General features: G+C 38.7%; 1 protein-coding gene across 1 annotated transcript in view; it reads left to right on the top strand.

Annotated features, from left to right (window-relative positions):
- The window catches only part of LOC108523235 (dynein heavy chain 7, axonemal-like), a gene marked incomplete at its 5' end in the record, with an annotated part of 190,324 nt that overhangs the window by 131,705 nt on the left and 43,992 nt on the right, over positions 1–14,627 (top strand). Inside the window, 3 exon segments of the mRNA XM_017863753.1 lie at positions 7,052–7,228; positions 9,486–9,647; positions 12,176–12,376. Of these exon segments, the coding sequence (XP_017719242.1) occupies positions 7,052–7,228; positions 9,486–9,647; positions 12,176–12,376 (540 nt within the window).

Raw genomic sequence — 14,627 nt, forward strand, 5'->3', positions numbered from 1 at the left:
CCTCATTTGTATTAGATAAAAAAAGATTCACGTATGAATATTGACCAATATCCACAAAGATATCAATATACTCTAAAAAAAATAGACATTAGCTATGTTGGAAAAAATTGAGAAAATATCCTAGTTGTCCATTATTACCACTGAAATAGAAGTTTGACATAAATATTTCAAAACTTATTATATTCAGTTTCAGCTGTTAAGGAATAGGAGACAATGTCTCCATCCTAACCAAAAGAAAAATATAAAGCAGAACTTAGATTGTCAAAGCAATGTATTAATTTTTTAAAAATACACATCAGTGATAATATGGGGTAGGGGCTTTTTTCCTCTATGAGCCCCACTCTGTTCACTGAACACATGTAATTCTTTCATGATGTGGCAATCTGTTCTTAGCCAAGGCCCAAGTATCCATCGGGTAGAGGAGGCACAGTGCTTGGGAGCCAGAATACTTCTAGGGGGTCTATGAAAATGTTGTAGTTTCTTTTAAAATCAGAAGAATATAATCCAGTGTGTATTATATTTGTCTTTATACCAAGAATGGTAAAATGTGATTTTTAATTTTGTTTTTTTAATGGAGAAAGGGGCCTATGAAGTACCTTGGGTCCACGAAAGTCACTCTGCTACCCTGCTCTCGGATGCTGGAAGTAACTACAGTGGTTTAGCATTCTTTATGACCCTGGTGAAACATCCTACCCCTTGGTAGCCCTTTTAAACAATTCAATCTCCATGAAAATTCTAGTGTTAAACCTCACAAGTTTTCACTTCACATATTAAATATGGGAGAATATGAGATGCTTCACATTCTTGTTTAATGTGGCTTCCTCCTGTAAAACATTTTATTAAAATTTTCGGTTTTCCACTTTGTTTCCTAAGCTAGATAAACACTGTTATACTATAATGGTTCTGGATGTACCACTGACCTTCCCCCCTCAATATTAAAAAAAGATTCATGTTTTATGTTAAGTATAATTAAAAGTGATTAATGAGCCATTTTCTAATTGCAGCAGTTTCGTCTGCAAATATTTTCCCCAATTCTGTTTTAAAATTTGACACTTTAATCTGAAAATACATGGAGCTATTAATAAGATCAAGTATATCCTTCTACGTTCACTCTCTTTTTAAAGGATAATCGAGGGAGGTGGGAAGTTACATAGTCAAGCTGAGGGTTTTTTTTGGTGGGGGGGACAGGTTGGTTTGTATGTTTTTTGTTTGTTTTTAAATCAGTGGGGGTAAAATTTATGGTTTTATACTTCTCTCAGCTACTTTGCCTAATACTTTAGCCCTCTGTCTTGTAACATCTTCGTATATATTTAAAAATCTTGTCTAGTTTCCCAATTTTACTTGGATAGATAGATTAAGTATGTAGACAATACTACTCACCAATATTTCTGGTTCTTCTCCCCTGTGCACACTTGAAGTGGGAGGATCGTGGCCATATCTCTTACTTTGACCAATAAAATGTGAGCAGAAGTGTTAGAGCAGAAGCATTGAACTGCCAGGGTCAGATTCTCTGAGGTGCTCTCCCTGCCATCAAAATAGTGGAATCACATATTGCTGCTATTTAAGCGCTATAAGCAGGCTTGACTGCTGAGCCAATGCATGGAGACAGTTGCCTTAAGATTCAGGTGACTTTGCAGGAACAAGAAGTAAGTTTTCATGTGTTAAGCCACTGCAGTTTGGAAATTGTTTGCCAATATGCTAAACTCAGTCTATCTTAAGTGATACAGTTAACTAGGTACCATTAGCGACACCTCCACACTCATGTCCTTAACAAAAACATAATTGTTAGTATGCTGATATGTTATCCAGCAACTTCAAACCCTTTAATTTTACTGTTACCATGTACTCCAATTTCTAATGGTGAAATTATGATTTTGGAATCTATATATGATAAAATGATACATGGCTATTATGCTTTTAAAAGAATGGTTTTCCAAAGAAGAATGGTAGTAGAATATCAGGGAGAGGAACAGTGCTGTATGGGGCTAATATCTGAGCTAGTACTCTGTAAGAGTTTATCTGTTTGTCATTTCTAAGAGATAATCTGTATAGCCACAGACATCCAGGAAAATCAGCAATTAATTGATCTCTAGTTTACAGTACGCTCCATGAGCACAATTTGGGGGGATCTCCTTTCCCCCCTCTCCCCTCAAAACCAGCCTCACTCAGTGGTAAGAAGCCACAAATGGCAGGCCCTCTAATGCTCCAGTTTGAAAAAATGTAAAAGATTCTCACTAAATCACCAGTAGAAAAAAATGAGATGGGCTTGCACTTTCCTTTAGAATTTAATAGTTTATAGTGTTTTATTGACAAAAGAAACATATCAAATGGATAAATACTGAGGTGTGGAATGTTTTGAGTCCATTTACAAAATAAAAAGCTTCTGGCCACAGTTCTATCCTTCTAAACGGTAAACGAACAGCAAATTAATCAGATTTCAATAAGAAACTTGTCAAATATAAGTTAATATGTTTCTCTGGCCTCAGATAAATCCAGTAGGAACTTGCAATAAATAGCAAAACATACATAGAAGACCACAAGCTTCTTTCCTGCCTTTGGGAGAATGGTTGCCTAAATTAGTCTGTAAGTTTTGTTACTGACAGATTTCATTTTACAAACCTAACGGCTGGCATAATCAGATTGAAGAGGCAAACCCAATTCTGTTGCCTTGCAAACTGAATAGCTAACACAGGTTCATTTACCTCGGGAGTTACACTTCAATCTTGGGAGCAAGTAAGTTTTGTTCAGCTTCAACATTAAGAGTGAAACACTGCAGTCTGTCTCTGATCACTCTCAGGTGAGCACCCCTAACTTGATCCTCCAGTGCTAGCAGACAGAAAGAAGAATCACACTCTGCCAGACACGTTTGCCTGTGCAAAGTGACTGACACCAGTTTGACCCCCTCACAGAAGTGAGGCCATTTATAATTCAGACTTGCTTCAAGTAAAACCACGCACTTAAAACTCGTGTTCTTTTCATTTTGCTTGCAAAACTATAATTTCATGAAGTTAGCCTTGAGAGGAAAGAGATTACGGAGAAAGTGGGGTTTTTCTGTTAATTTTTAAAAAATCTATTGAGAAAAGACCAGCTATAGGAAAATAATAATAAAGAAAAGGGCAAGGCCAAGGCCTGGGATAGACAATTAGGATATTTTTCATTTTCCTACAGTAAGTTTGACATCTGTGACCATTCAAATTATCTGAAACATTTACCATATATGAAATAAGTCAGACACAGACAAATACTGAATGTTCTCACTTATAAGTAAGAGCTAAATAATGTGTATATCTGGATATAGAGTGTAGAATGATAAAAAGAGGAGACTCAGAAGGGTGAAGGGTGTGGCGAGGTAGATGACCAGAGATTACTTAAGGGGTACAAGGTACATTATCTGGGTAACGGATACCCTAAAAGCCCTGACCTTACCACAACACAATCTGTGCATATAAAAAATTACACTTGCACCCTATACATTTATACAAAGTTTTTGTTTTTTTGTTTTTCTTTTTTTTTGTTTTGAGACAGAGTCTCTCTGTCACTCAGGCTGGAATGCAGTGGCGCCATCTCCTCTCTCTGCAACTTCCACCTCCTGGGTTCAAGTGATTCTCATGTCTTGGCCTCCTGAGTAGCTGAGATTACCGACATGCACCACCATGCCCAACTAATTTAAAAAAAATTTTTTTTGAGATGGAGTTTCATTCTTGTTGCCCAGGCTGGAGTGCAGTGGTACAGTCTCGACTCACTGCAACCTCCATCACCTGGGTTCAAGAGATTCTTGTGTCTCAGCTACCTGCGTAGCTGGGATTACAGGCACGCGCCACCAAACCCGTATTTTTAGTAGAGACGGGCTTTCACCACGTTAGCCAGGCTGGTCTGAAACTTCTGCCCTCAGGTGATCCATCCGCCTCAGCCTCCCAAAGTACTGGGATCACAGGTGTGAGCCACCATGCCTGGCTGAAATTTATACAGATTTTAAAGAAGAAAAAAAAACCTGAAACATAAAATAACATCTATAAATGAAACTTTATGTATAGATGAATTATTCTGTGATTTTGTTTAATATTTTGTAATTAGAACTCCACTTTCACAAAAGTAGGCATCCTGAGCTTTTTAGCAATTTATTCGTTCAACAGATGTTTATTTTGCACGAACAGTATATAAGTCATCCTCTTAGGTAAGTCCATGCTATCAGGCATTTATAGATGTGTTGTTGCTCACCTATACATTTTCCATGTTTGAATGAATCTAGAGAAATATTGGAGGGATTTTAAAAAATCTAATCTCTAACAGATATTCCTTCATTGGCTCTCAGCTCCCCACCCTAACACCCTCAGTATCTCAGTCACACATGCACTAGGACTGACACTTTTTGGAAGGCATTGTGAGATGTCAGTGATTTTTACTTACAGATCTTGTGTAAGTAAATGTTCCATAGACTATAAAATCAACGTTTGGAAATATTTGTAATGTTTTCCAGAGTAGACCATCGTTTTGAGATACTTGGCACCTGCACATTGCTCCTGCAGTTTGCTTCAAGTTGAGAAAAATTGCAGGCTGATGGAACTGTCAACATAGTGCAGTGTGTTGTATATACACACAATTCCATTCTTGTATCTAAGCAGCTATTCAGTCGAGGTGATGCTGGGGCCTTCACAAAATCTTTCTATTACTCCTTCTCTTGAGATACCACTGTTGCCTTCTGAAATTGGTATGCTTTCATAGCCCCTTATCTACTAGGAGTTTAATTTTAAACTGTAAGGTAGTGTTCACAATATTCTGTGAAGGGGCAATCCATTCATTTGCAAGAATTTGTTATTAAAAAATGAACAACAAATATTTATGACAATTTTGTGCATATATGTGTGTGTGTGTGTGTGTGTGTGTATATATATATATATATACACACACACATCAGAGCAGGAAAAAAGGTACTTTTGGTAGTTAATAGATGAGAAATTGAAATTAGATAATTGTTTCAGTCTGTTTTGTGTTGCTATAACAGACAACCTAAGGCTTAGTGACTTACAAAGAAGAGAGATTAGAAACTCATGGTTCTCCAGGCTGGAAGGTGCAAGAAGCATGGCATCAGCATCTGCTCAGCTTCTGGTCAGGGCTTTTGTGCAATGTCACAGCATGGCAGAAGGTCAAAAGGGAAGCAGACACCCAAAGCGTGTCTTAACTTCGTATCAACTAATTCTTCACTTCATTCCATTTGTTTTGTCCGCATGGAAGTACTGGCTATGGGAAAAGATAAGCGTAGCGGTAAAGGGAGTGCAGATTTGAAAAAAGCGAAGGAGAAAATTGAAACATGAATGGATTCTTCTCTCCCACATTACTTTCTCCTGTGTTTTGTTCCTAGGTTTACTTTTCCCTTTCATTTTGAGACTTTTCTAATGAGTAAAAGTAGGTATCAGTTGATTTTTTTCCAGGAAAATAGAATAGTTTTATGCTGAGTAGTTAACAACATTGTTTCAATTTCTGCCAAACTTAATGAAGGTGTCAAAATATTTGTTTGATGTGAGTGAGGCATGAACATGGGAGCCAGGTGACAATGTCTCCTGCTTGACTTTATCAGAAGCATTGCAGACGCGCCCTTGAAAAGTGAAGTAGAAAAAGATCCTTACATTTTACTAATATAGCATTTAATCCCCTGTTCAGGGAGAAGCATTTTTAGGCCTTCTTTGCTTTGCTATATATTGAATTTTCTTTTTTGCGTAGAAAACAACCAAGCTGAATTAACAATATCATGTTAGAGTATTGAAATACCAAATAACTTCTTTAAAGTAGCTACTTTAGAGTAATAAATATATATCTTTTTTATCACACATCCACTTGCCATGATAGGAATTTATATTCAGTTTGAAAATAAATAGCAGCTACAAATATACATGTGGACAACATGATGAATGCAATTTGTTTAATTATTGGTGTGCTTTGAGTTTGTCCCCACCAAAACTCACCTTGAAATCTAATCCCAAATGTGGCGGTGTTGGGAGGCGAGGCCTAATGGGAGGTGTGAGGGTCATGAGAATAGATCCATCATAAACGTCTTGGTGTAGACCCTTCGTCAGAAAGCAGCAATGATGTACCCGAGGCTGTACATCAGTCATACTGATTAATGCAATTCCACCCTCGCATCGAGGCCTGAAAAGGAGCAATTAGCAGAGACACCAAGCTGCAGAGTTCTGCTGTTTCTCAAACAGGCTCCCAGAAAATTCTCAGACATGCTATCAGAAATTCTACACAACATAGTTTTGTTTGGTTTCTTGGGTGTATGGTTTGTTTCTCTTGAACAGAGCTCTTCCTTTCCTTCTCCTTCTTTTCCACACTGACATCAATTCTTTCTTGATGATGTGGGGAAATTTTGCACAACTTACACTACAATTTCTACTTTTGAGTTGTGAATTTTTGATACATAATTAGTGGGGTTTTTTGTTTGTTTGTTTTTTTGAGACGGAGTCTTGCTCTGTCGCCCAGGCTGGAGTGCAGTGCCCAGATCTCGGCTCACTGCAAGCTCTGCCTCCTGGGTTTACACCATTCTTCTGCCTCAGCCTCCTGAGTAGCTGGGACTACAGGCGCCCACCACCTCGCCCGGCTATAGTTTTTTGTATTTTTTAGCAGAGACGGGGTTTCACCGTGTTAGCCAGGATGGTCTCGATCTCCTGACCTCGTGATCCGCCCGTCTCGGCCTCCCAAAGTGCTGGGATTACAGGCTTGAGCCACCGCGCCGGGCCAATTAGTGTTTTATAACTTAAGAGTTCAGGTTTCTTCTTCAACCACTATGTCTTGAACATTCATTTGAAGGGGACCAAAAAAGTCTTTGAATGTTTGTGTCAATTACCACTAACCTTTTATTATCTGAATATTTTATGATATTTCCTATCTAAAAGGCATTTATATAAACATTGATGCCTTGGACTCCCCACCATTAATGAATACCTAAACTAATAGAGCTAGGGTACTTTGTTTTAAAACACTTTTGAATCTAAATTTTTAATGGTTTTAGGCAGATTTCAAATATTCTTCCAACTATATCCTTGTGTCTTTCTAGGTTATTCCAATGTTGCAAGAATTTATAATCAACAGATTGGGGCGTGCATTCATTGAACCACCCCCCTTTGATTTAGCCAAGGCATTTGGAGACAGTAACTGCTGTGCACCACTGATTTTTGTGCTCTCTCCTGGAGCAGATCCCATGGCTGCCCTTCTAAAATTTGCCGATGACCAGGTACCTTACAATAGATGAAGTTATCGAATATTATTTTTAAAAAGCAATACTTGCTTATAATTGAAATTTTAAAGATGAGGGAAAGGTAGAAATTTGTCACTTAACCTTTGAAAGTTATCAAAGGTTGACGGAATCCCAAGAAAATGATACTAAAATGGCAGCACTGACACTAAAAAAGAACTCCTTATCCAAATTAAAATCTAATTAAAACCAGAATTGGGATTTAAGGAGCATTTACTTTTATTTGGGGTGGGGGGACAGGAAACTCTTTGGCGTTATTTGCACCAGTGTATGAACTTGAGTTGATTTCATAAATTCAAGCCTGGACAGTGACCACAGGGGTGCACCTTTTCTAATCCCACCCCTCTGCCACTCTCTAAAGGGGTACCTTCTTTGACTTTCTAAAAACAATTGTACATTGTGGTCACTGTATTAGATTAAAATATGTTCTACTATTTACATACCTTGTCTGTCTTTAAAAATTAATTCAAATGAATTCAGTACAAATGTTCCTACATATATGGTCTAGAACAAGAAAATGATAAACAGATGATTGGGCATTTCCTGAGTTGAATTTTTTCCAATTTGGTACAATTAAAATAACACAGTGTGGTAATGCTACTGATATTTCTAAAACCACCACCACCACTTGTATTGAGTGCTTAATGTATACTGTTGACTTTGCTAGACCTTGTTACATACATGTTCTACAACCCCATTAGGTAGATGGTGGTATCTTTATTATACAGATAGGAACACTAAAGCATGGAGAGGTTAAGTATCTCCTCAAAGGACACCTAGCTGAGAGGTTAAAAAAAATTTACTAGGCCAAAAAAATTGATATAAGGCATAGAAAAAAATTTAAGAAGACTTTTAACATAAGGAGGAAATAAAAAGGACTGGCTGCTTTGTAGCAACTCCTAAAATCTAAAGCTGAAAAGAAAACTATAAATAGGTGAACTTGTCCTATTTCCTCCAGATTTTTGAATTACATATTTTTGCATGAGTGCAATTCTTATATACAGAAGAATAGATGGCTTAGCATAGTACTTTCTATTTGTTGAAGAAGCATTGGAATGTGGCTGTGGTGATTGGAGGAGATGAACTCTGAGATGTGTGAAGGACCAGATCATGTAGGGTCTCTGTAGGCCACATTAAGGACATTGAGTAAGATGGGAAGATGGAGGAGTAGGGTTTTAAGCAACAAACTGACATGATCTGACCTATAATTTATAAAGTTCATCCTAGTTGGAGCCTGAATAATTTATTTGGGTTGTGCAGAATGGAAGGAGGCCACTAGTAATGGGGGGTGGCTATTGAAAGTCCAGGAAGAGCAATGGTGGGTAGGAGTAGAGTGGGAGTGGTGGAGGTGTTCACTTTTATGTAGGACTCACCTCTCCTAATCAACACAAGCTTGACGACCCTTTGAGCCCCTCCGAGTTGCTCTTTGTGTCTCTCCTCACATTGTATGTAAGATTATTCTCTGGCTCCTATGTGGGTCCTACTCTGTGCATTCTCTTCACTTGCTGTCTCCACTTCTTCCAGAAACAGCAGGATCCAGCTCTAGTTTGTTTTCTGCTGCCTCTACCAGCTAGCTAGTGACAATAAGCCATGGGCATTCGGGAGGGACTGAGACCCCACTCTTCCATATCCAGGCCTCTTCTAAAGGGGCAGTCTGGTGATAACTACCCCAGAAAGGAGACCCAGAAGCCATGGACGGATTGGAATACAGTAGAACTGAATACAGGAAAACATTCCCACAGAATTCTCTAAAGAAACTGACATGGGAATCAGTGACAACTTTTAAAATTCTCTTTTATACAGTAGCCAAAATAACTAAAATATCGTTATTCAAAGATCTGGAGGAAACAGGACAAGTTCATCTGTCTCTTTTTAGTTTTCTTTTCAGCTTTGGATTTTAGGAGTTGCTGCAAGACTGCCAGTGCCTTTCACCTCCTCCTTATGTTAACAGTCTATTTAATTTATTCTTTCTATCCCTTCTATCAACAACCAAAGACTACAGAATTTTCCATTTATTGCCATGACTATTTCCTACATGAATTGACTTGCTTTTTACCTAAGTGTTTATAAGATTCTTTGTCAAAGAGAGGTTTTTAGGGATGCATGTGTTTGACTTTTTGAGACATGTGACCCAATTAAATTGTAATATAGTTAATGTTAACATTTTAAAAAATAACAATATTGATGTTTCTTAAAATGTGATTTTAAATAACATCTTTACTATTCTTGTACACAGGGGTATGGGGGATCAAAACTTAGCTCTTTATCTCTTGGTCAAGGCCAAGGGCCCATTGCTATGAAGATGTTAGAAAAAGCTGTCAAGGAAGGAACCTGGGTTGTTCTTCAGAATTGTCACCTTGCGACGTCTTGGATGCCAACCCTTGAGAAAGTCTGTGAGGTAAAAATGCAAGTTTATACTTATTAGATTGTATTCCCTGAATCTAATTAGTAATATACATAACATTCAGGTAGCTCCATTCATCTCTAATTTGGAGAGTTGCAGGTTAGTGCTTTGACTGGATTACAGGAGAGAGAGGCTCACATTGAAAACCAGATCTGGAGGAACAGAGGTGAGAACATAGCCAGGCCTTGGCAAATCCCTCTTAACAGGGACAAGGGCTCATCCAGTGAGATGGAAATATCCTCAATCCCGAGGAGCAGGCTCGAGGAGGAGAGTAAATCACAGGGTAGACACATATCAACTTACTTTTTATAACAATGGCCTAAAGTAACCAAGGAGGACTGTTCAAGGTGAAATTCATGTGGCCCTCTAACTCAAAGCCTTCAGAATGTCACTTTTCTTTACTTCTATCCCAGTTGGCCAGTTACCCTGCCACAGTAGATCAATCTGAAACCAAAAGGGCGCTGTTCCCACCCACCTTGCAGTGGGTCATGGGACTTCCCTGTTCTGGTTGGCAGAAATTCCAGCAAAAAAACTCCATGTAGCTCAACTGAGTAAACAGAAAGCCTGGCACTTGATCTCAACAAACACAGAGAAAATGAATCCTCTGGAATTACCCGTGACTTTAGCCCACTCCTAATTCCCTCCTAAATAACCATGGTGATGATAGAAGTTGCACCATCCACCCATCTGGCTTTGTTTTTATTTTTTGTCACTTAGCGCCAGTTTGTTCTGGCCATGTCTCCCACTAGAATATAAGCATCATGAAGACAGTGACTTTGTCTTTATCTGTTGTATCCTCTGCTTTCCCTCCAGCACCTTGAACAGTGAGGCCCATAGGATACAATCGGTAGATATTTATTGAATTAGTGAATGGATATTGCTTCACTGCCTGACACTTTTCGATGGCCTCCCAAGGCACACACAACAAAGTTCAAACCCCCAACATGACCTACAGCACCCTTCAGAACCTGACCTTTGCCTACTTCTCAAGTTTCTTCTTAGGCCACTTTCATCGTGACTTCTATGCTCCAGCCTTTTGAACTTCTTTCACTTTTATTGGTGCAGCGCACTTTCTCAGGAATATAGGTCATCATAGTTGATGTAATTTCTGCCTGAAAAACTATTCTTTTTACCATTTGCCTTACAACATCTCCTCATGCTTCACGCCTTGTATCAGAGGTGTTTTGTTGTTGTTGTTGTTTTGAGATGAAGTCTCAATCTCTCACCCAGGCTGGAGTTCTGTGGCACGATCTTGGCTCTCTGCAACCTCCGCCTCCCAGGTTGAAGCGATTCTGGTGCCTCCGCCTCCTGAGTAGCTAGGATTACAGGTGGCCCCCAACCATGGCTGGCTAAATTTTTGTATTTTTAGTAGAGACAGGGTTTCACCATGTTGTCCGGGCTGGTCTCGAACTCTTGAGCTCAGGTGATCTGCCCGCCTTGGCCTCCCAAAGAGTTGGGATTACAGGTGTGAGCCATCAGGCCTGGCCTATCAGAGGTTTTATATTTGTGCCTGTCTGCTTATGATTCATCTGTCTCCAGACTGTTCTCATGACCTGTTGAATTGTATTATGTATACCCATCACAGAGTCCTGTAAGAGAGAAATATGTCCCTGATGGATTGGCTCAGATTCCCATTAATCATGTTACTGAAGTCACTAGACCATAGGGCAACTGGTAGAAGAAAAAGAATGGTGCTTTCACCCACCATATTATTATTAAAAAACATAGACATCTATGCCTCCTTCCTTATCCACCCCTTCACCATAGGAATGCTCAGGGTTTTTTTTTTTTTTACTGATAAAGATTTGCCATTTCAAGAAACATGGATAACACTAACATGGACAAGTCGGGGAGGTAGCAGTAGGAAGTGGGACTGGACAGAAGGGAGGGAAAGGTCCATGATACTTCTTCCTAGGCCCTATACGGCCTTGCAATGGTGCTAATTGAGTGTTTTGTTACCCTTGGCAGTCCAGGTGTGACCATCCCCTTGAATAAATAGAGCGATTAGTACTAAGTTTTGATGTTTCAGACTATCCCAGTTTTTCTCACCTTTAAAATACTCTCTCTCATCTAATCTCTGCTTGGTTTAATATTGACTTACCTGAGTGCATTGTTTATTCTAACAACCTGGCTATAGCAAGAAAAATGGATTAGTCTTAATCTAGCCCTGGGACAGAGAATTATTTCTGTAAATATTTCAGCAACATCAGTGCACATACAAGAGTTTTGGGAATGTCTTAGTTATTTGGACCAACTCTGAATTATATAGCACTTTTGTAAACTTTATAGTCACATGAATTAATGTTACCAAGGAGAATGATAACACGCTGGGCCTTCTCAACTATGCATTATTGTTTTAGGAGCAGAATCAGATTTTAAAGCTTTTGCCGAAAATTGTAGCAGTTACATTTCTACTTTGTAAAAATACTTCCTCCCCCTTCCAACTCATCCTTCATATGTATGCTCTTGAGATTTTCTTTGGGTTTTATTTACTCTTTTGTATCTGATTTATTTTCTTACAGGAGTTAAGCCCAGAGTCAACACATCCAGATTTCCGAATGTGGCTAACAAGTTACCCATCTCCAAATTTCCCTGTGTCAGTACTGCAGAATGGAGTGAAAATGACCAATGAAGCACCGAAAGGTTTACGGGCTAATATCATTCGATCATACCTCATGGACCCGATCTCTGATCCAGAGTTCTTTGGCAGCTGCAAAAAGCCTGTTAGTAATGGTTAAGTCTTGTTACCTCGGTCCTGTAAAGCAGTTCAAGTGGCCCCTGGTGATCATGGATGTGTGCACTGAGTAAAACTAAAAATTAAATAGGCCTCCTGCACCGCAGTGCAGTAGGTTTTGATAACTGATTATTGACTGTGCTGAAGTCAATTTTATTAATATTTTATTTTAATTTTAGCACCAGCCTCATTCCTGCTCAGCTGAGATCTTATGGGGTGTCATTAATAATGTAGCTTTCTATTTAGAAAGTCAGCTGTAAGACATTCCCAGTACAAATCTGCAAGATTGGAGAATCTTGTTTCAGGATATTAACTGAGCCTTGTGCTATTTGGAGCCATGTCTCTAAATTAAAACATGAAAATATTTCCTTCATATAACTATAATGACAGCCAAAATGATTTTACTCCTTGAATGATGGGACTCATAAGGGTCTTTTTTAGCGTCACCAGGCAAGCAGGGAAACCACCCACTGCTTTCATGATTAGAATTGTGTATGTGAATGTCTGTGACCTAAAATTGTTTCACAGCGTTTTGCCATAATTAAAAATGGAAGAGTTTCTTTTTAAGAGGGGTTATGAACCTTTGTACGTTTTGCTATTAAAAGCTCACACGCTTGATGTCTGAATTTGTTTTAAATGCACATCAAAGAAAACATTAAAAATAAAGAAGTACTTTCATTAAACAAAAGTCTTGGGTACTAAAAAAAAGGGGAGTGCCTATATTTAAAACTAAGTCAAACCATCTCTTAAGCTTCTAAGACCTGCCATAGGACTAGCTTTTGCATTGATTAGGCCCAGAGAGAGCAGGTTACTCCCAGATAGGTGATGAGGGCATTTCTGCATATGATGGACTAGACAGAGCTTCTTTGCAAAATTTAACTCAAACCCTCCCTTTCTTCTAGATCAAAAGGTCTCTCCAGCAGTAGTCGCATATATTGGAGGTCCAGGAATTTATGAAACATAGCCCAAACCAAAACCAAAGTCTCATTAAATGCCAAAGCAGCACATCATAATTTTGTTTTAACTTTTTATTTGAAAATAATTTTAATCTTACAGAAAAATTGCAAGTAAAAAAATAGTACAAGGGCCAGGTATGATGGCGCCCACCTGTAATCCCAGTGCCTTGGGAGGCTGAGGCAAGAGGATGGTTTGAGACCAGGAGTTTGTGGTCAGCCTGGACAATATAGTGAGACCCATAGCTCTATAAAAAATGAAATAAAAAATTAGCCAGGCCTGGTGGCACACACCTATAGTCCAGCTACTCAAGAGGCTGAGGAGGGAGGGAGCCCAGGAGTTTGAGGCTGCAGTGAGCCATGATTACCCCACTGCACTCCAGCCTGGGTGACAGAGCAAGAAGACCCTATTTCTAAATAAACAACAATAGTCCAAGGAGTATCCTACACCTTTTTACCCATATTCATTTCCTGTTAACATTTTATTCCTTTTGCTTTATTTGTGTCTCCCCTCTCTCCCCTACCCCTCACCATTCCTCCCCACCCCACATCAGGTACATGTAAATTAGATAAGTTAGATATATCATGGCCCTTTATCATTACATTTTTTGGGTGTAAATTTTGTTAGAATAGGGATATTATCTTATTCTGGTATAGTTATTACTTTTAGTAAGTTTAAGAAGGATACGCTGTTATTTAATCTATCATTTGTGTTTCAGTTTTGTCAGTTGATGCAGTAATGTCCATTAGAGCATATTCCTGTCCATGACAGCATTGGTTTAGTATTAATTGCCTCATCTTTTTTAATCTGGCACATTTCCCCAGCCTTTCTTTGTCTTTTATGACATTGATATCTCTGAAGAAGTCATCTCCCCCTGTTTTTTTTTTTTTTTTTTTTTATGTATGTGTGTGTGTGTATTTTTTTTTTGTACTTTCAACTTTTATTTTAGATTCAGGGGAAACATTTACAGGTTACATGGGTATATTGAGTGATGCTGAGGTTTGGGATATGAATGATCCTGTCACCCAGGTAGTGAGCATAGTACCCAACCATTTTTCAGCCCTTGCCCCCTCACTCCCTTTCCCCTTAGTAGTCTCCAGTATGCTTGCTTGCTTGCTTGCTTTTCTTTCTCTTTCTTTCTTTCTTTCTTTCTTTCTTTCTTTCTTTCTTTCTTTCTTTTTCTTCCTTTCTTCCTTTCTTCCTTTCTTCCTTTCTTCCTTTCTTCCTTTCTTCCTTTCTTCCTTTCTTCCTTTCTTCCTTTCTTCCTTTCTTCCTTTCTTCCTTTC

This window comes from Rhinopithecus bieti, unplaced genomic scaffold, assembly GCF_001698545.2.
Source record: "Rhinopithecus bieti isolate Rb0 unplaced genomic scaffold, ASM169854v2 scaffold_64265, whole genome shotgun sequence".
NCBI classification, from domain to species: domain Eukaryota; kingdom Metazoa; phylum Chordata; class Mammalia; order Primates; family Cercopithecidae; genus Rhinopithecus; species Rhinopithecus bieti.